Genomic DNA, 22,085 nt, shown 5'->3' on the forward strand with positions numbered 1-22,085 from the left:
TTATTTATTTGAAACAGAGTCATCAATTGATTTTTTTTTTAATCAATAAAAAGTGGCATACGTATACAAACGTCTTGGCCGGAGTTTTTTTTTTAATTCGTAGTTTGGTGATACTCGGGAAAATGGTTTTCGCGCTTCATTCTCCGTACCTGTTTTAAAAACGGTCTCTACTTATAAATTTGGCTTTTAAAATCAATTGTATGATGTTTTATTTTAACTAATTATTCTTCTAATCCTAGGCATGTATAAATTTTAACATTTTTTAAAATATTGTAACAATAATATTTAAATGCTACAACTTGTTGCTGATGATGTTAACTATGGAGAAAAATACCTGAAGAACATCAGTTTTTAGAAGCATTAAGGTTTAAACATAAATCCCAAACAGGCCTTTGTCAAAATATTTTTTGTGGAAACATCTCGAAAATATTTTGAAAATATTTTCTAATTTTTCAGTATTTTTAAAAAATGGTTTGAAATTCCAAAATTACTAAAATAAATTGAATTTTGAAAATGGGAACTAAACAGGCCTTAGGACCGGTAGTTCGTTTTCATCGGTCCGGACTAAGAAACCTCAGTTAGGGTGCTAAGGACTCTCGTTCCTTGGTTGGGATTATCAGTTAGACCCATCGGTCCGGGCTAAGAAGCCTCGATCGGGGTGCTAAGAACTCTCGACTTTGGCTGGGATTATTGGTCGGGGTGTAAAAACCACTAGTCCTAGGTTAGCCATATGTTAACTTTATCGGTCATAGGTTTAGGAATTTTTGGTCAGGGTCGAGATTCTTCGGTCCTATGTTTGACCTCTCGGTCCTAAATGAAAGCCATCGATCTTAGGTTCGGGAGTTCTCAGTCCTAGGTCTGAATTGTCGGTATGGTGTAAAAATCATCGGTCGGACCTCTCCGTCCTAGTTGAAAAATATCGGTCGGATCTCTCCATCCTCGATGAAGAACATCGGTCGGACCTCTCAGTCCTAGGTTAGGTTTTCTCGGTCTAGACCGAAGATCCTCGGTCGGATCTCTCGGTCGGTCTTACTAGTCCTCAATAGCATCAAAATTGCAAGTTTTGCAATTTTGATAGAGGCTTGGATTTTTCGATCCAAGGGCCTGAATAGCTTCACATAGCTCCTAAGAACATTTAGAACATCACCCCAAGGTATCAATCGACATGGGTGATGGTCAATTTGTTCAAAATAGTTTGTAACCAAAAATTGGATTTTTAGTTTTAAAGTTGCTTTGAAGTGTAAAGAGCTAATTTGGACAATTCAAAAACTCAAAAAAAAAAATTGAAATTTTTAATTTTAAAAATTTCAATAGATTTAATTTAAAATTTCATTTTTGTTTCATAGCTATTTTTAATCATTAATAAAAAAATTCTTCACCACCAATATATATATATATATATATATATATATATATATATATATATATATATATATATATATATATATATATATATATATATATATATATATATATATATATATATATATTTCTGGGCACATTTATAAAATTCTTGAAATAAATTTGCTGAGAAAAAATTATAAAAAAATCTAAATAATGTTTAATTAAGTTATATTTAACATTATTTAATCTGATCAATATTTATTCGGATAAAAAGAATGGTTATAAGAAAATTTTTCCACTGTATAGGCATTTAAAATATTGATATAAACCAATGTAGGGGTGAGCATTGGGTGGTTTAATCCGAAATTCAATCCAATCCGAATCTTAAATACTAATTCGGATTGGATATTTCGGATTGGACTGAGATCGGATCGGATTGAGTTCGGATTGAATTAAATCGGATTGAATTAGGATTATCCAAATTATCCAAACTATTTAAATAAAAATATATTTTTTAATTAATTTTCTTTAAATTAAATTTCATCTCAATATAATATATATTTTACTTAACATCACTTGACAGCGCGATATTTATTTTTATTTTTATTTGTTTTTATTTTTATTTTTTTTCAGATTCAAATTTAAAAATAATAAAAAATTCGAATTTAAAAAAAAATTAAAAAAAAAATTTTAAAAAAATTTAAAAAAAATTTAAAAAAAATTTTAAAAAAAAATTTTAAAAATTTTAAAAAAAATTGTTGACTAATTTCAAGCTGAAATATATAAATATTTTTTAGTTTGGATTATCCAAACCATTTTCAATTCCAATCCGTATCCGATCCGTATTAATTAGTAAAATGGTTTGAATTACGGATTGGATAAACTTAGTTTGGATTTAATACGGATCGGACAAAACGGATTGGTTTTACCCATTTGCTCACCCCTGAACCAATGTGCTCAAACAAGATTATTAAACACAGCTTATTTCGATAAATAAATTACATCCCATATCAAACCAGAATCTCAAATAAATCCCATACAAGACCTAAGATTACTTATATCATGAAAACTTAATAAAATTAAGGATTGGTGGTGTACATCTTTACAATCTTCAATTAGCAGATTATCATCTTAAGCACACATAACTTAAGTTTCTTCATATAATCCACAAGTACTATATATATATATATATATATATATTATTACATAAATCAATCAGACTACTTGATGAGTGGCACTGGCCTAACATGAAGGAAAGTGGCCGAAGCAAAGTAAGCACAAACCAGCAAGACGTAAATTCTGAACCAAACGGATGAGAAAAAACGTGAAGTATGTACCTATTCCGGTGAAAACAAGCACGATCAAACAGTTTAGTAGGCATGTGGCGGTTGACAAATGATGTTCTTTTGCATCATGGGAGAAATATCCTTGCGAGTAGAAATCCGTGAGCATTCTATCCTTCAGGGAGAATGTATTGACCAACCATGAACCAGTATCGTCTTCAGATATTGGGATTTCATTCACTGGGATTCGTCGAACATGAATGTGTACTTCCGCGGGTTCCACGCCAAATGCGTTGTCCAAGAATGACGGGCATCTATTCTTGTAACCTATTGTTAGGTCGTATACTGCCATAGCCAAAGATAAAGAATACATGGTTTCAATGAAATTTTCATTTTTTTAAAAAAAATCATAATAATCTTTCATAGGCAAAATAAGTCGAGAGATTTGCCTGCTAAAATACTAAAATATCAGGCCAAGGAGTCGAGGAATATTTTTGGGATCCTTTATATCTCTAAAGATTCCACTAGGGCAGTTCCATCAAACTCTTTAAGCCAAAACGATTGGCTTAATAAAAGTATTATTTTTGTTTAGTTTCATTATAAGAAAGGGAACAAGTTATAAGTATTTTATAATTTTAGGTTGATATATGGTACATAAGAATGTAGTATAAACATAAAAAAAAAAAGACAATTTTATCATTTTAATTAATTAAAATAAAAATATGAATTTGAAATTGAATTTTTTTTTTTTAATTATTAATAAGTTTTCTTAATTTATTTATTATTATAAATTATTGTCTCATTAGTACTTTATATTTTAATTATTATATTTAATAACAATGGAATTTTAATTATAATATAACTTTTGTGTTTTTCTTTAATTTTAAGAATTTCCCCTTTTAACTTAGGTAGTTCATAGTGTGACTTGAATTTTTTAACTAAGCCTTTTTTTTAAATTAAACTACCTTAATAGATTTATGTAAATTATATTTATTTAGTTTAAATGTTATTAATTGGTTGTGACAAAATAAAAACAAAATTTATAATATATATATATAAATAGATGATAATAATTAATAAAATTATCATCATTTTTATAAGTATAATTTTTTATAATAATTATATATATATAATAATATTAAAACTAAATAAAATATATGTTTAATATATTGTATAATAATATTATTAATAATGGATATAATAGGAAATTAGAAGTAAAAAGTATTAAAAAAACTTATAATAATAATAATAATGGGTATAATAGGAAATTAGAAGTAAAAGTATAAAAAAAAACTTATAATAGAGACTAGAAAAAAATTTATATCTCAGAACAATAAAATAAATAGTAAAGGTTTATTTAAATAAACTTGAATTTATTTTAAAAAAAATGTTGATGTGTAATAATTTTTAAAAGGTAGATATAATAAAAATTTTAATGATATTAATATATAATAATTTTTAAAAATATAAGTATTTTAATATTTTGATTAATGAAATAAGTGATATGATAAATTTATATTTGATTATGATTGAATTTAGAATAAAAATAACAACTAAACAAGGTTAATAATCATCCTATCAAAAAAAATTGTTTGGTATATAGCTTGTATGTTTTTTTTATTTGAAATAGCTTGTATGCCTTGTACCATACAAATAGGGCTACCCTATCCAAACACTTATAATTAATAGTTTATTTTTCTACGCTAAAAACATTTAATTTAAAATTATTACTAATATAAATAGTCAAATTAAATATTCTTATAATGAGTAAATAAAATAAACAAAAATAACCTTAAAATCATTTCATTTATTATTCTAACAAAAACAACTCATTATTAATAAATTAACTAATCTATTATAATATATAAAGAGTAAAGAAAGAATATTTAGGATAAATAAATATATTTTGATGACATAGTAAATACCATCTATGCCTTTAGCTAAAATTTAAATGTTTTAGCATAAAAAAAACATTCAAAATCGAGATAATGAATATATAATCACTTTAAAACATAAAAATTCATAAATGAAATAGGCTTTATGATTTGATTTTTTTTTTTTAAAGTTTAGTGTCATTTCATTAAAAAAAAAAAAACTCAAAAGTGAGATAATAGTTCCAGAGTTAGGATCAAACCTATAACTCTAGCTTTGACAAATAAACAAATAAAAAACTGGAATATATAATCACTTTAAAACAAAAAAACTCATAAATAAAATCAGAATATATAATCACTTTACAACAGAAAAGCTCATAAATGAAATGGGCTTAATTGATTTGATTTTATTTTTATTTTGAGAAAACATATTGTCATTTTCATTAAAAAAATAAAAAGGTAGGAGAATAGTTCTAGAGTTAAAATAAAAACGTATTAGTTCATAATTACTCAATCCATTGTCCAGCTCTAGTATCTGTCAAGACATTTGCATTTATAACCTTCTCCGTTTTGAATGTCCAAACATTCAATGTTTGACAATTGTAAGCAAATGTTTGAGCATCTTTGGCCGTCTCATCGGACATTTTATTACTTATAGCCCATTCGAGCACGACTAGTCGGTCCTCCTCATACATCAATGGATATCTATCTCGATGCACCAAAATCATATACTGCTACATAATTGTATTCTAAATATGGAAGTTTGAAAAAAAAAATATGTGCAAAATAACATTTAGAGTTGACAGGTCATGTGACTAGTTGTGCTCATTACAATTTGGATTTGTTTGTAGACTTGTGCTCGTGTTGTGTTCGTGTCGTGTCAACTCGTGATTGTTTAATGATCGTGTTAATTTGTAATTATGTCGTACTTGTGTCGTGTCAAACCCACAACCTGAGTGAAATATTATTCAATTGTGATATTCCGTATCAATATCTTGTTGAATTGTGTTGACCCAACTCATTTCCCAATTCTAGTACTCGAGGTCTTATTATCCGAGAGTGCACTGCACCATTGTCGATAATTCCATTGCATCAATGGATACCAATCTCGATGCACCAAAATCTTATACTTTGCGACATAATTTTATTTTAAATATGGAAGTTTGAAAAAAAAGAAATGTGTGCAAAATAAATAGATTTAGGGTTGACATGTAATGTGACTAGTTGTGCTGATTACAATTCAAATTCATTTGCAGACTTGTTCTCGTGTTGTGTTGTGTTGAGTTCGAGTCGTGTCGACTCATCATTGTGTCATGATCGTGTTAATTTGTAATTGTATCATTCTTGTGTCGTGTTCAACCCATAACTTGAGTGAAATATTATAGTATCGTGCAATTTTGTATCAATATCTTTTTGGATTGTGTTGACCCAATTTATTGTCCAACTCTAGTACTCGAGGTCTAGTCATCCGAGAGTGTATTGCACCATTGTCGATAATTCCAGTGCATCAAGGGGAGTCATTAGTGTTCTTGTCCTTGAGATATCATGACAATGGTAGGGAAGGTGGGACTGGTTGTTCAAGGGTTTTCTCATTGGTGGCTATATTTATAACATAAATAAATATAGAGTTGACATGTCATGTGACAAGTTGTTCTTATTTCGATTCATATTCGTTTGCAGACTTGTACTCGTGTTGTGTTCATGTCGTGCCCACTTGTGATCGTGTCATTATCGTGTTAATTTGTAAACATTTCATAATTGTATTGTCTCGAACTTGTGTCGTATCCAACTCACAACCCGAGTGAGATAATATCGTACCGTAGTCTTTTATACCAATATCGTGTTTGATCGTATTGATTCATATTGACCCAACCCATTGTCCAACTCTAGTATTCGTCAAGACATTTGCATTTATAACCTTCTCCATTTTGAAAGTCCAAACATTCAATGTTTTGACAATTGCAAGCAAATGTTTGAGAATCTTTTCCATCTCATTGGACATTTTATTACTTATAGCCCATTCGAGCACGACCAATCGGTCCTTCTCATACATCAATGGATACCAATCTTGATGCACCAAAATCATATACTTTGCAACATAATTTTATTCTAAATATGGAAGTTTGAAAAAAATGTGTGCAAAATAAATAGATTTAGAGTTGACATGTCATGTGACTAGTTGTGCTCATTACAATTTGAATTTGTTTACAAAGTTATGCTCGTGTTGTTTTGTGTAGTGTCGACTCATGACTCGTTCATGATCGTGTTTTTGTGTCGTTCGTGTGTCGTGTCCAACCCACAACTTGAATAAAATATTATCGTATTGTGTTGTTCTGTATCAATATCTTGTTGGATTGTGTTGACCCAACTCATTTCCAAATTTTAGTACTTGAGGTCTAGTTATCCGAGAGTGCACTGCACCATTGTCGATAATTCCATTACATCAATGGATACCAATCTCGATGCACCCAAATATTATACTTAGCGACATAATTTTATTTTAAATATGAAGTTTGAAAAAAAAGAAATGTGGCAAAATAAATAGATTTAGAGTTGACATGTCATGTGACAAATTGTGCTCATTACAATTCAGATTCTTTTGCAGACTTGTGCTTGTTTTGTGTTCGAGTCGTGTCGAATCGTAATTGTGTCATGATCGTGTTAATTTGTAATTGTGTCGTTCTTGTGTCGTGTCCATCCCATAACCTGAGTGAAATATTATCGTATCGTGCAATTCCGTATGAATATCTTTTTGGATTGTGTTGACACAACTCATTGTCCAACTCTAGTACTCGAGGTCTAGTCATCCGAGAGTGCATTGCACTATTGTCGATAATTTTATTGCATCAAGCGGACTTATCAGTGTTCTTGTCCTAGCGATATCATGACAATGGAAGAAATATGGGACTGGTTGTTCAAGTGTTTTCCCATTTGTGGCTATAGTTGTTCTCGGTAAGTTATAATTAACATTTGAAAACAATATTTGTTTGAAAATTAAATTTTATTAGACATATTTGAGTTGGATGCAAGTATTGGGATGGGCTTATTATTCTTATTCACAGTATTTATTTGGTTGTATCATTTGGTAAAAAAAATTAATGAAAATCAGACAAAGTTTCTTTCAACAAAATGGGGACTTCATTATGCGAAATCATCTCTCATCGTGTCAAGGGTCATCTTTTACAGAATCCACAAAGATATTTAGTGCCATGAGTTAGAGGTAGCAACCGAACTATACAACAAAACTAATATCCTCGGAGAAGACGGTTTTGAAACTATTTATAAAGACTTCTAAATAAAATTGTTGTTGTTAAGGTGTCGAAAAACATGCAGAAAGGCCACGTTGAACAATTCATCCCCGGCGAGAAGAAGGGTTAAAGTCAAAGAATTCATAAACATGGTCATTATTTTATCGCAAGTCATTCACCGACACATAGTTAAACTACTTGATGTTGTTAAGAGGAAGTGCCCTTATTTGTTTATGAGTAAATCTCAAACGTAACTTTACACGATCACATACATCCTAAAAACAATAAGACCAGTTCTCACCTCATGTCTTCTTGGGAAACCCGTTTGAGAATAGCCTCAGAAATTCATGTTAAAAAATTATTACTCTTATTTTTATTCATATAATATTTTTTTAATATTTATAAAATATATTTTACATTATTTATACTATTTAAGTTAATTTCTTTTAATCGAAATAGGAAATGTGAGTATAATATAAATAAATTTAGAGTTGACATGTCATGTGACAAGTTGTGCTAATTTTGATTCAAATTCGTTTGTAGACTTGTACTCGTGTTGTGTTCGTGTCGTTCCCACTCGTGATCGTGTCATTATCATGTTAATTTATAATCATTTCGTGATTGTATTGGCTCGAACTTGTGTCGTGTCCAACTCACAACCCGTGTGAGATAATATCGTACCGTAGTCTTTTGTACCAATATCGTGTTTGATCGTATTGGTTCATATTGACTCAACATATTGTCCAAATCTAGTATCCGTCAGACATTTGCATTTATAACCTTCTCCATTTTGAAAGTCCAAACATTCAATGTGTTGACAATTGCAATCAAATATTTGAGCATCTTTGGTTATCTCATCGGACATTTTATTACTTATATCCCATTCGAGCACGACCAGTCAGTCCTCCTCATACGACCTTTCCTTGAGATGCTTGCTAAAGAAATTGTAGACACTTGTATTCGCAATAAAAGCATAACTGCAAAGATTAAAGCCGAAAACCTTGAAATGATTATAGTAACTAAAAATTGTATTGTTCAAAGACAGTGTATTTTGAGGAATCGTGACTTTACAACAATCTAAACCGTCACACTTTCCGTCTTGAACATCGTGAGATTGGCACGGTAGGAAGTATAGGCGTTGAAAAATATCGTGTCGTTCTGTTGGTTCACCATTTGACCATAAGTATCGCATAAAAAAATGTCAACCATAAGTATCGCATAAAAAAAATGTCAACTTGTTTTGGGTGGTTGACACAAAGAATGAACCGTGCACATTATTTTGGGACGGATTGACTTTTCCCAAACTCATTAAATGTTTCTCAATAAAACTTTGATATGAACAACAAAAATATTGATTTGGCTGAGCTGGCCGATTTGTTGAATTAGTTATATTTTTAGTCCCGAATACAATTTTCCATGGTCCTTACATGTCAAAAGAAAGTTTTGAGCACGATAGGTGTCGTTAGCTAAAATAGCATCCTTCGGGCAGTGCTAAACAAGTAAGGAATTACTATTTCCCTGCATTACGCAACTAATTCACAATCATATAAGATATTCCAGTTTAACAAATATTATCATCATAATAAATTGGGCTTATTTATTTAATATATTTTTGTGTAGAAATAGGGTGTTTATAGTAAGCAAACGAATAAATTCAAAAGAGGTGCAAAGAGGAGTACAAATTTATTACAAATCATACATACAAATATTTGTTGTCTGGATATGAAAGCAAGTAATTTTAAATACTTTATCACCTTTATTGATAATTTTTCATAATACATGTATCTCTATTTTTATCGTTTTAAGGACGAAGCATTTGATGCCTTTACAGTTTTTAAAGTTGAAATAAAGAATCAATGTGGAAAGAAATTAACATTGTGAGATCAGATAGAGATGCAGCTAAAGAAAGTTGTGTGTATATATTAACTAGAAATGGCAGTGGGTATCTATGGGTACCCGATAGTAAGGTTCGGGTATTTCAAATAGGGTACGGGGTCGGGGTCGGGCATGGGTATGGGAGAAGGTACCCAATCGGGTACGGGGTCGGAGATGGGGAGTGTGTGAAACCCAAACCCGATACCCGACTATATATAAAAAATAAAATGTTTTTTATTAAAATTTAATGTGACATTTTAAATACATCATTATAAATATTTTGTTCTTATCCACACTCCACTACAACATTATTTTGTTTATATTCCCAAAAATAATATGTCTCTTATCATTTTCGAGTTTTGTTTAATAACAAAATGTACTTCCCTCTCTAAACTCTTCCTATTCAATCTTTAGATTGTTTGTTCCTTCAACATTCATTCTACATTTTTCTTTCACTTTAGCACAACAAAGTTGTTATCTTTTTCAAGATATACAGATAAGTAATGTTTTTGTTTATTTTTTAATCTTTCAATATTACTAATTTTATTATGTACTACAGTTATGTGTTTTCTTCTTCAACCTTTACAATCTTTTAAGTTTTTAATCGGGTAATGGGGTACCTGTCAAGGATCGGATACCCTATGAATCGGGAATGGAGATAGAAATAGTGATACCTGTCAGGTTCAAGTAGTAAAATAGAAATCGGGTTCGGGGATGGGTACTGCACTACCCGACGGGTAGGGTAACTGTTTTCATCCCTATATTAAACCAAGTTCCATCAAAGGTTGTTCAAAAGATGATGCTATTTGAGTTATTTAAAGGATAGAAATCGAGTTTACAACATATACATGTTTAGGGTTGCCCATCTAAAATAAGAATTTATAATTTACAAGAAAAAAAACTAGATCCAAGGACCATAAATGGGTATTTTATTGGATATGCATACAGGTCTAAGGGATATAGACTCCATTGTCCGTCTCATACTATTAGAATTATGGAATTAATAAATGCAAAGTATTTTTAGAATGACTTGATTAATGGGAATGATCAATTACGATAAGTAAATGTTGAAAATGATCATTTAAAAAATTTGTCCCATAATCAATTAAGTGTCATCCATACCCCTAAAATTGAAATGAATCTACAAGTTATGATATTGATTATATAGATCAAATTGTTTTAGAGAAATATAAAAAAAATATTGAACAACCTAATGTATAGTCGGTTGAACAACAAATTTCTCAAAATGATGAAACAATATTAAGAAAAAAAGTTATAAAGAGAAAATGAGCTATACCTAATGATTATGTTATTTACAAGAATCGGACTTCAACATTGGAGTCAAAAATGATCATGAAATGTTTTCTCAAGCTATAAGTTCTAAAGAATCAGACTTATGGTATAATGTTATGAAAGAAGAGTTGAATTCAATGGAATTTAATGAAGTCTAGGATCTCGTTGAGTTGTCTAATTGTATAAAATCAATTGGATGTAAGTGGTTCTATAAGTAAATGAAAGATTCAGTAGGCAACATTGAGCGACATAAAGCAAGGCTCGTTGCTAAAGGGTTTACTCAAAGAGAAGGAGTTGACTATGTATAGACTTTTTCTCATATATCAAAGAAAGACTCACTTCGAATAATTATGGCATTAATAGCTCATTTTGATTTAGAGTTATATCAAATGGATGTGAAAACGATATTCCTAAATAGTGATCTAGAGGAAAAAGTTTACATGAAATAACATAAACAATTCTTCTCAAGTAAAGGTGGGCATTTTGTTTGCAAGCTTAACAAATCCCTATATTTGAAATTTAATGATGTAATCACTCCATTTGCTTTTGAAGAAAATATCAAGGATCAATGTATATACCAGAAGGTTAGTGGGAGTAGAGTTTATTTTCTCATACTTTATGTGGATGACATATTACTTGCAACCAATGATAAGGGATTTCTATATGACGTGTAAAAAATTCTATTAAATAATTTTGATTTAAAAGATATGGGTGATGCATCTTATCTCATTGGCATCAAGATCCACAGAGATAGATCTCGAGGCATTTTGGGTTTGTCTCAAAATTCTAGAGAAGTTTCAAATGAAAGATTGTTCATAAGTGTAGCACCCATTGTGAAAGGTGAAAATTTTAGTTTGGACCAATATCCAAAGTATGACCTTGAACTTGAGTAAATGAGAAATATTCTTTATGCTTCAGTTGTTGGAAGTATATGTATGCTTAAGTTTGCAAAAGACATGGCATTGTATTTGTCATCAGAATATTAAGAAGATATCAGAGTAATCCAAGTTTGGATCATTAAAGAGTTGTAAAGAAGGTGTTGAGATGTGTTCAAGGGACTAAAGATTACATGATCATGTATAGACGAACCGATAATTTAGAAGGGTAAAGTAAACATTAACTACAACTTCCACTATGGAAGTTGAGTTTTTATCCCTGAAAAAACTCTTTTCTCAGTTTCCGTGAAAAGCTCGAGGTTCGAATGAGAAATATTCTTTATGCTTCAGTTGTTGGAAATATATGTATGCTTAAGTTTGCACAAGACATGGCATTGTATTTGTCATCAGAATATTAGGAAGATATCAGAGTAATCCAAGTTTGGATCATTGAAGAGTTGTAAAGAAGATGTTGAGATGTGTTCAAGGGACTAAAGATTACATGCTCATGTATAGACGAACAGATAATTTAGAAGTGTAAAGTAAACATTAACTACAACTTCCACTATGGAAGTTGAGTTTTTAACCCTGAAAAAACTCTTTTCTCAGTTTCCGTGAAAAACTCGAGGTTCGAAAATTTCAATCTCGATTTGCGTATTAGAAATCATCATTTTAAAATAAAACATTATTTTAAAAGATTTTTTAAATGATCCCTGACAGTTTTTGAAATTACTTAGAAATAATTTATTTAGGGTTCAATTTTAAATAATCCGGGGATTTGCGGTAATCAAATTATAATTTGATTTTTTTTAAACTTCGTTGTTTAAATAAATTAAAAATAATTAATTTAAAAAGATTATTTATTTGAAACAGAGTCATCAATTGATTTTTTTTTAAATCAACAAAAAGTGGCATACGTATACAAACGTCTTGCCGGAGTTTTTTTTAATTCGTAGTTTGGTGATACTCGGGAAAATGGTTTTCGCGCTTCATTATCCGTACTTGTTTTAAAAACGGTCCCTACTTATAAATTTGGCTTTTAAAAATCAGTTGTATGATGTTTTATTTTAACTAATTATTCTTCTGATCCTAGGCATGCATAAATTTTAATATTTTTTAAAATATTGTAATAACAATATTTAAATGTTGCAACTTGTTGCTGATGATGTTAACTATGGAGAAAAATACCTGAAAAACTTCAGTTTTTAGAAGCATTAAGGTTTAAACATAAATCCCAAACAGGCCTTTGTCAAAATATTTTTTGTGGAAACATCTCGAAAATATTTTGAAAATATTTTCTAATTTTTCAGTATTTTTAAAAAATGGTTTGAAATTCCAAAATTACTAAAATAATTTGAATTTTGAAAATGGGAACTAAACAGGCCTTAGGACCGGTGGTTCGTTTTCATCGGTCCGGACTAAGAAACCTCAGTCAGGGTGCTAAGGACTCTCGTTCCTTGGCTGGGATTATCAGTCAGACCCATCGGTCCGGGCTAAGAAGCCTCGATCGGGGTTCTAAGAACTCTCGTCTTTGGCTGGGATTATCGGTCGGGGTGTAAAAACCACTAGTCCTAGGTTAGCCATAGGTTAACTTTATCGGTCATAGGTTTGGGAATTTTTGGCCAGGGTCGAGATTCTTCGGTCATAGGTTTGACCTCTCGGTCCTAAATGAAAGCCATCGATCTTAGGTTCGGGAGTTCTCAGTCCTAGATCTAAATTGTCGGTATGGTGTAAAAATCCTCGGTCGGACCTCTCCGTCCTAGTTGAAAAATATCGGTCGGATCTCTCCATCCTCGATGAAGAACATCGGTCGGACCTCTCAGTCCTAGGTTAGGTTTTCTCGGTCTAGACCGAAGATCCTCGGTCGGATCTCTCGGTGGGTCTTACTAGTCCTCAATAGCATCAAAATTGCAAGTTTTGTAATTTTGTTAGAGGCTTGGATTTTTCGATTTTAGAACATCACCCCAAGGTATCAATCGACATGGGTGATGGTCAATTTGTTCAAAATAGTTTGTAAGCAAAAATCGAGTTTTTAGTTTTTAAGTTGCTTGAAGTGTAAAGTGCTAATTGTTAGTTTGGACAATTCAAAAACTCAAAAAAAAATAAAAATTTTAATTTTAAAAATTTCAATAGATTTAATTATTTAATTTAAAATTTCATTTTTGTTTCATAGCTATTTTTAATCATTAATAAAAAAAATTCTTCTCCACCAATAAATATATATATATATATATGGGCACATTTAAAAAATTCTTGAAATAAATTTGCTGAGAAAAAATTATAAAAAAATCTGAATGATGTTTAATTAAGTTATATTTAACATTATTTTGACTGATCAATATCTATTCGGATAAAAAGAATGTTTATAAGAAAATTTATCCACTGTATAGGCATTTAAAATATTGATCTAAACCAATGTGCTCAAACAAGATTATTAAACACAACTTATTTCGATAAATAAATTACATCCCATATCAAACCAGAATCTCAAATAAATCCCATACAAGACCTAAGATTACTTATATCATGAAAACTTAGTAAAATTAAGGATTGGTGGTGTACATCTTTACAATCTTCAATTAGCAGATTATCATCTTAAGCACACATAACTTAAGTTTCTTCATATAATCCACAAGTACTATATATATATATATATATATATTATTACATAAATCAATCAGACTACTTGATGAGTGGCACTGGCCTAACATGAAGGAAAGTGGCCGAAGCAAAGTAAGCACAAACCAGCAAGACGTAAATTCTGAACCAAACGGATGAGAAAAACGTGAAGTATGTACCTATTCCGGTGAAAACAAGCACGATCAAACAGTTTAGTAGGCATGTGGCGGTTGACAAATGGAGTTCTTTTGCATCATGGGAGAAATATCCTTGCGAGTAGAAATCCGTGAGCATTCTATCCTTCAGGGAGAATGTATTGACCAACCATGAACCAGTATCGTCTTCAGATATTGGGATTTCATTCACTGGGATTCGTCGAACATGAATGTGTACTTCCGCGGGCTCCACGCCAAATGCGTTGTCCAAGAATGAGGGGCATCTATTCTTGTAACCTATTGTTAGGTCGTATACTGCCATAGCCAAAGATAAAGAATACATGGTTTCAATGAAATTTTCATTTTTTTAAAAAAAATCATAATAATCTTTCATAGGCAAAATAAGTCGGAGAGATTTGCCTGCTAAACTACTAAAATATCAGGCAAGGAGTCGAGGAATATTTTTGGGATCCTTTATATCTCTAAAGATTCCACTAGGGCAGTCCCATCAAACTCTTTAAGCCAAAACAAATGGCTAAATAAAAGTATTATTTTTGTTTAGTTTGCATTATAAGAAAGGGAACAAGTTATAAATATTTTATAATTTTAGGTGTACATAAGAATGTAGTATAATGTAGTATTAACATAAAAAAGACAATTTTATCATTTTAATTAATTAAAATAAAAATAAAAATAAAAATATGAATTTGAAATTGTTTTTTTTTTGTATTATTAATAAGTTCTCTTAATTTATTTATTATTATAAATTATTGTCTCATTAGTATTTTATATTTTAATCATTATATTTAATAACCATGGAATTTTAATTATAATATAACTTTTGTGTTTTTCTTTAATTTTAAGAATTTCCCCCCACATTTTAACTTGGGTAGTTCATAGTGTGACTTGAATTTTTTAACTAAGCCTTTTTTTTAATTAAACTACCTTAATAGATTTATGTAAATTATATTTATTTAGTTGTGACAAAATAAAAACAAAATTTATAATATATATATATATATAAATAGATGATGATAATTAATAATTTTTTATAATAATTATATATATATATAATAATATTAAAACTAAATAAAATATATGTTTAATATATTATATAATAATATTATTAATAATGGATATAATAGGAAATTAGAAGTAAAAAGTATTAAAAAAACTTATAATAATAATAATAATAATAATAATAATGGGTATAATAGGAAATTAGAAGTAAAAATATAAAAAAAAACTTATAATAGAGACTAGAAAAAATTTATATCTCAATTGTCTGAACAATAAAATAAATAGTAAAGGTTTATTTAAATAAACTTGAATTTATTTTTAAAAAAATGTTGATGTGTAATAATTTTTAAAAGGTAGATATAATAAAAATTTAAATGATATTAATATATAATAATTTTTAAAAATATAAGTATTTTAATATTTTGATTAATGAAATAAGTGATATGATAAATTTATATTTGATTATGATTGAATTTAGAATAAAAATAACAACTAAACAAGGTTAATAATCATCTTATCAAAAAAATTGTTTGGTATATAGCTTGTATGTTTTATTTATTTATTTGAAATAGCTTGTATGCCTTGTACCATACAAATAGGGCTACCCTATCCAAAAAAAATTTATTTGGTATATAGCTTGTATGTTTTTTTTTTATTTGAAATAGCTTGTATGCCTTGTACTATACAAATAGGGCTACCCTATCCAAACACTTATAATTAATAGTTTATTTTTCTACGCTAAAAACATTTAATTTAAAATTATTACTAATATAAATAGTCAAACTAAATATTCTTATAATGATTAAATAAAATAAACAAAAATAACCTTAAAATCATTTCATTTATTATTCTAACAAAAACAACTCATTATTAATAAATTAACTAATCTATTATAATATATATAAAGAGTAAAGAAAGAATATTTAGGATAAATAAATATATTTTGATGACATAGTAAATACCATCTATGCCTTTAGCTAAAATTTAAATGTTTTAGCATAAAAAAACATTCAAAATCGAGATAATGAATATATAATCACTTTAAAACATAAAAACTCATAAATGAAATAGGCTTATGATTTGATTTTTTTTTAACAGTTTAGTGTCATTTTATTAAAAAAAAAAAAAAAAACTCAAAAGTGAGATAATAGTTCAGAGTTAGGATCAAACCTATACTCTAGCTTTGACAAATAAACAAATAAAAAACTGGAATATATAATCACTTTAAAACAAAAAAACTCATAAATAAAATCAGAATATATAATCACTTTACAACAGAAAAGCTCATAAATGAAATGGGCTTAATTGATTTGATTTTATTTTTATTTTGAGAAAACATATTGTCATTTTCATTAAAAAAATAAAAAGGTAGGAGAATAGTTCTAGAGTTAAAAGATCAAATCTAGACAAATTCTAGTTTTAACAAATAAACAAACAACAAACCAGAATTACAAACAACAAAGAAAATTACAACAAACAAAAATTGTTTAAAGCATTTTGAATTGAATCTAATTTTGCCGATGACTATTCCATATGAGATATCACAATTAGACTGTATACACATTTACAAATTGCAAGGCTTGCATCTACAACAACTATGTTGACATGCATGAGATTTTTCAGATCAAATAAAATGTCTGTCACTTGAAACTTTCAAAAGTAGATTTCAAATGTGTCTATTATATAACTTTCATCCAAAAATATAGCACCATTGATCTGATCATCTCAAATTATCTCAAGTAAGAATCTTTGGTTATGTTATAAAAACAATTTTTCTGCCTAATTAGAAATTAACATCCTTATCAACATTTACTGGAATTCAGACCATCATGAAGATTCAGCAAACAAAAGAATTAACAGGAATGACTAACCTGCATCCAGTGAGAAGCTCAGTTCTTCCAAGCATGCCAAGAAACCTTTTGTTTTGGGAAGGAGGACATTCTTGAAGACAGGCAGTCCATTTTCAGCAGCATATTTCTGACTCCTAATGCACTTCTGTTCACTGTATATTAATGGAACAACTTATTGCACATATAATTGGTTTTGACAAACAAAAAAAAATATTTAACATAAAAGGGGAAAAGGGAGAAATTTACGTGAAATCTGTGCCTTCAGGGAAGACTGCAAGCCAAAGAGAATCACGAGGATCCTTAAAAGTCGAAAGAATTTGATGCATGTTTGTTTCATCGACTTCCCATCTCCTTGCCACAGGAATGAATTCCAAGATATGAAATGCCCAACCGAATATAGGCAATTTCATCAAACTGTTCTTAAGAATATACTTGACATATCCGAGTCGTTCTTTGCGAAGGGCAAGGTCCCAGATATACATCCAATCAACCTCGGTTCTATGGTTGGAAATTAGTAACGCTCGCTCTCTTGAGGGAACATCATCTCCAGAGAAGATAACTTTAGTTTTGTTTATCTTTTCAAAGAGGAAAGGCCATAATGCAAGCCAAGTACCAAACAAGAAACATGTACCATTCCTGCTGTGATGTACACTAAAAAAACGTAGAATCACAGCTGAGAAGAAGGCAAAATACACTAACATCATGAATGATGTATACAATAAAACCAGCAGACATAATGCTCCTCTCAATACCCTTAAGGGGCTTAAACCATATTTTATTGGTTTGTCATTTGGATTGTGAGGAACTTCAATTCCTTCGTGCAGAAGCGCATGCTCTGCCATCTGATTGGTTCCTTTTCTATATACCAAGTAAATTCAACAGTCCAGAATGGTAATAATCAATGGCTGATGAGATTTCAGAGCAGAATCTTTTATTTCATTTCTGCCTCTTAAGATAAATTATACACTCTTAATAATAAAGCTTGCATTTGACCTTCCAATTGAGTTTTGCTACAAAACTCAACCTTGTTTCTGCAATTAAAATGTAGACTAAACAAGTAAATCTCAAATACCAGCACAGTACAGCATAACACTAAATAATGCACAAGAAGAGTGTCTCAGACAAGTAAAAGAATTGAATAATGCACAAGAAGAGTGTCTCAGACAATATATACTTAAATCAACACCTGGTGAAGTGAAATGGTATGACAACATCGGAATTTGAGTAAAAGGAAATCTCAGCCTATCAACGAAAACTTTAGTTGAATAAGGAAAAATGAAGCGCCAAATGGAACATGCACGATCATATATTCCTATATGAACAGTGGAGATAATCTACCGACAGTTGATTCACGCAACAGAGAGATGAAAGTTGGAAAAAGAAAAAGAAAACACAGAAGAAGACAGTAAGAACCGAGTGATTGATCGAATTGAAACGAAAATCGATCGTCACAGTCAATAAGATTACTCAACCTGGAAAGTCGTACAGGTGTGCATCAGCAATGTTGTATACAACAGATGATCTGAGGCTTCTTATCTTCTTCTTCTTTTTCGGAGAAGAGAATGAATTAGGGTTCTTTGAAGCTTAGCTGAATTCGTATACTTGGATTCAGAGCTGAGAAACTCACTTTTTTATTCGTACTAGCAGTTTAGATTTCTTAGAAGAGAGAGAACTTTCAAACGGACGTTCTAGATTTATATGTAACGTACGGGTTATTTATTTATTTATTTATTTATTTATTTGTTTTTGCTTAAATATGTAAATAGACATTTCAAAATAAATATAGATATAGTTCTATTTATAATTAAGTTACTTTATTATTTTTAATTTTTTTTTATAGAATTTTATAAAGTCTAATTTAATAAATTAAATTTCTTTAAAATTAGACATTTTCTCCATCAATATCATCTACATTTGTCAAAGTAAAATTTCAAATATTATAAGGCCTTCTTCGTTATAAATTTTTTAAAAAACTCATACAAAATCAAACATCACCCCACCCCTTTTTATTCATTATATCACTTAAATCATTGACTAAAATACTAAAATACCCTCTAATTTAAATTATTATTTTATATTTTATTTATATATATCAATATCTTTTAAGTCTTTTTACCAAAAAATAATCATTACCTTCTCAAAATATCACTATCATTCAATTTTTCTCTCTCTTCATTTTTTACATAACCGAATAGGTCTCGGAATCACTTTATTTCTTAATTAAATTTTATTTGGTAGTACTTATCTCTTTGTATATCATTTTATTTTTTGTGTATTACTTATTTCTTTGTATATCAAATAAAAATATTACACGTTTTGTTTGACAAATCTATTCACCAAAATAAAAGATTAAGATATACACGTATTAATATTAATAAAATATTACTAAAATAGTCAGTAGATTATAAGAAATATTGTAACTTTAAATTAAAATAATTAAAAATATATATTTTTTAAATTTTAATAAATGTTAAAAGTTTTATAAATTTAATTCAATTAAATTTGAATTGTTTAAAAAGCTTATAAGACTTGTAATTTAAAAAAATTGGAAAAAGTTAAATGGGTTACGATGGTGAAATATTCACCTCTCTTACCCACTTTAATGTATAGAAATTGGTGTCTTTTATTTGGTTAATAAAGATAACTTTTTCCACTTAATATTTTTTTTATTTATTTTTTAAAAAGAGTTAAAATCAATAATAGAGTGAAAAAATGTCAATTATTTTTTATGTATTATAATAAAAAAACATTAATAAAATGATGAAAACTACTTTGATATGTTAACATTTTGAATTTATTTTTAAAATATTTTGATTTTATAATTTATTTATTTTTCAATAATTTTTTTGTCTTTAAAGAACTACTATTGTCATTTAAAATAAAAAAAATATATTATTTAAATTTTTAGGATTTTAAATTTAACATAATTTTATAAATTATTTGATTTTATAAAAATAACAAAAATTTTATATTTATAAATTCAAAATTAAGTTATTACTTATTTAAATAAATAATTTTAGTATAATACATTTATAATTATTATTTTTTTCTTACAATAATACAAATAATAATAACAATGTAATTTTGGAGTGATAAAATACATATAACAAGTTAATGAAATTATTCACACTCATAAAGCCTAAATATTGTTAATTTTGAAGCAACATTTTAATTAGGAAAGGAATATGAGATCTGAAAATAAAGAAAACTAAGAAAACATTATATACAAATATCATCACTTGGGCAAGAGAAAGAACATAAGAAACATGAAAATGTTTTGCATGTACCTGGTGTTCTAAGATGGGTGTTGCCGGCGATGGTGGTCTATGGAAGAAGATGAAGTTCTCTCTCTAGAATTGATCTCTCTCCATTGTATTATAAATAATGATATGAAGGGAAGTGATTCATGTTCTCAATAAGCAAGTGTGAATTAAGTTGCAGGAAACTTCCTTGGGAGAAGCATCCTAGTTTGGACATTTGTATGAGTATTATTTACAAATGGGGTGCATAATAGTACTACTCTCTTGAACTTGACTATTAATTAATTAAACTTATTAATATTCTAAATTTATAATACAATTGGGAAAAATAATTATCATTACATAAAGCACTGGAATGCATTTTGATCCCAAATGGGTTATTGGGCTGAAAAGGAATATAATAACTTTAATTAAAAATTGGGCAAGAATGAAATAAAATATAAAGAATTCAATCTTAATATTTTGGTTGATGTAGTCTATAGACTAAAGGGTCTATGAACCTTTTATATGCAATTTTAACAAAGTGACCAAATCATGCTAAAAACAAAGAAGATATTATTTTAACAAATTTATTAATATATATTAGACGTCTATTTAGCATATTTGAGTTGAGAAATAATTTTTGAATGTTAGTAGAAAATTTTAGTTGGATGAGATATATATATCTTTAAAATTAATTTTTAATTTATATATTTTTAATATAGGAAGACAATATAATCTTACCTTAGTAATAATTTAAAATATTTTATGTTTTAAGTGAAAGTTGAACTGACATTCAAAAGTATTTTCAATTAAATTAACTTAGTAAGCTTTATATTTATATATTATTATTATTTATTCTTTTATTCAATAAACTTATATCAAATAATATAGACATTTTATTTTGTGTACTGAGAATAGGGAGCATGAAACATTAGTAGCAGAGAAACTCATCTCCAATTCTTATAGTATTAAATGTTTATATATATATATATTACTTTGAAACTCATTATTATTATTATTATTATCAAAAATTAAAAATATATTTTTTTTTAATATAAGAAGTTAGTATGATTTTTATAGTGATGATTTTTAATTTCATTTAAAATATTCAGAGTGAAATTTGAATTTGTAATAATTAATTTTTAGAAATCACTCTTTATCACTTATAATACATACATTTTTCACTTGTATAAATATTTTGTTTTTGTTAATAAAATTATTTCTTAAGTTTATTTTTTTTAAACGTTTAATTTTTAATTAAACTATTTTTTAAACATTTCATATTAACCTATATATTATTTTAAAACTCATTATCATTATTATTATTATTATTATTATCATTAAAATTTAATTTTTATTTTAATATAGAAAGTTAGCAAGATCCTCATAGTCATGATTTTTACTTTT

The 22,085-nt window shown here is 28.3% G+C and overlaps 1 protein-coding gene across 2 annotated transcripts; it reads right to left on the minus strand.

The window, feature by feature from the left end:
- Positions 1-2,361: 2,361 nt before the first annotated feature.
- On the minus strand, positions 2,362-20,860 carry LOC124919575 (probable 1-acyl-sn-glycerol-3-phosphate acyltransferase 5). Of its 2 annotated transcripts, none has more exons than XM_047459844.1 (4): positions 20,724-20,860; positions 17,683-18,467; positions 17,458-17,588; positions 2,362-2,972 (listed from the first exon to the last, which is right to left on the minus strand). In XM_047459844.1, the coding sequence occupies exons 2-4, from the start codon at positions 18,276-18,278 to the stop codon at positions 2,587-2,589; spliced, it is 1,113 nt and encodes a 370-aa protein (XP_047315800.1). In that variant the 5' UTR covers positions 18,279-18,467; positions 20,724-20,860; the 3' UTR covers positions 2,362-2,586. The 2 variants fall into 2 exon arrangements, with proteins under 2 accessions (XP_047315800.1, XP_047315799.1); XM_047459843.1 differs by lacking the exon at positions 2,362-2,972 and adding an exon at positions 14,274-14,881.
- Positions 20,861-22,085: the final 1,225 nt, after the last annotated feature.

The sequence above is a fragment of the Impatiens glandulifera genome, chromosome 1 (assembly GCF_907164915.1).
Source record: "Impatiens glandulifera chromosome 1, dImpGla2.1, whole genome shotgun sequence".
NCBI classification, from domain to species: Eukaryota; Viridiplantae; Streptophyta; class Magnoliopsida; order Ericales; family Balsaminaceae; genus Impatiens; species Impatiens glandulifera.

What these genes read in the sequence shown, in the direction of transcription:
- LOC124919575 (XM_047459843.1), bottom strand. Translation starts at nt 18,278, where the DNA reads ATGGCAGAGCATGCGCTTCTGCACGAAGGAATTGAAGTTCCTCACAAT. An exon ending in CCTGAAGGCACAGATTTCAC is followed by an intron (nt 17,589 to 17,682) that starts GTAAATTTCTCC and finishes ATTAATATACAG; the next exon opens with TGAACAGAAGTGCATTAGGA. An exon ending in GAGCTTCTCACTGGATGCAG is followed by an intron (nt 14,882 to 17,457) that starts GTTAGTCATTCC and finishes TGGCTATGGCAG; the next exon opens with TATACGACCTAACAATAGGT.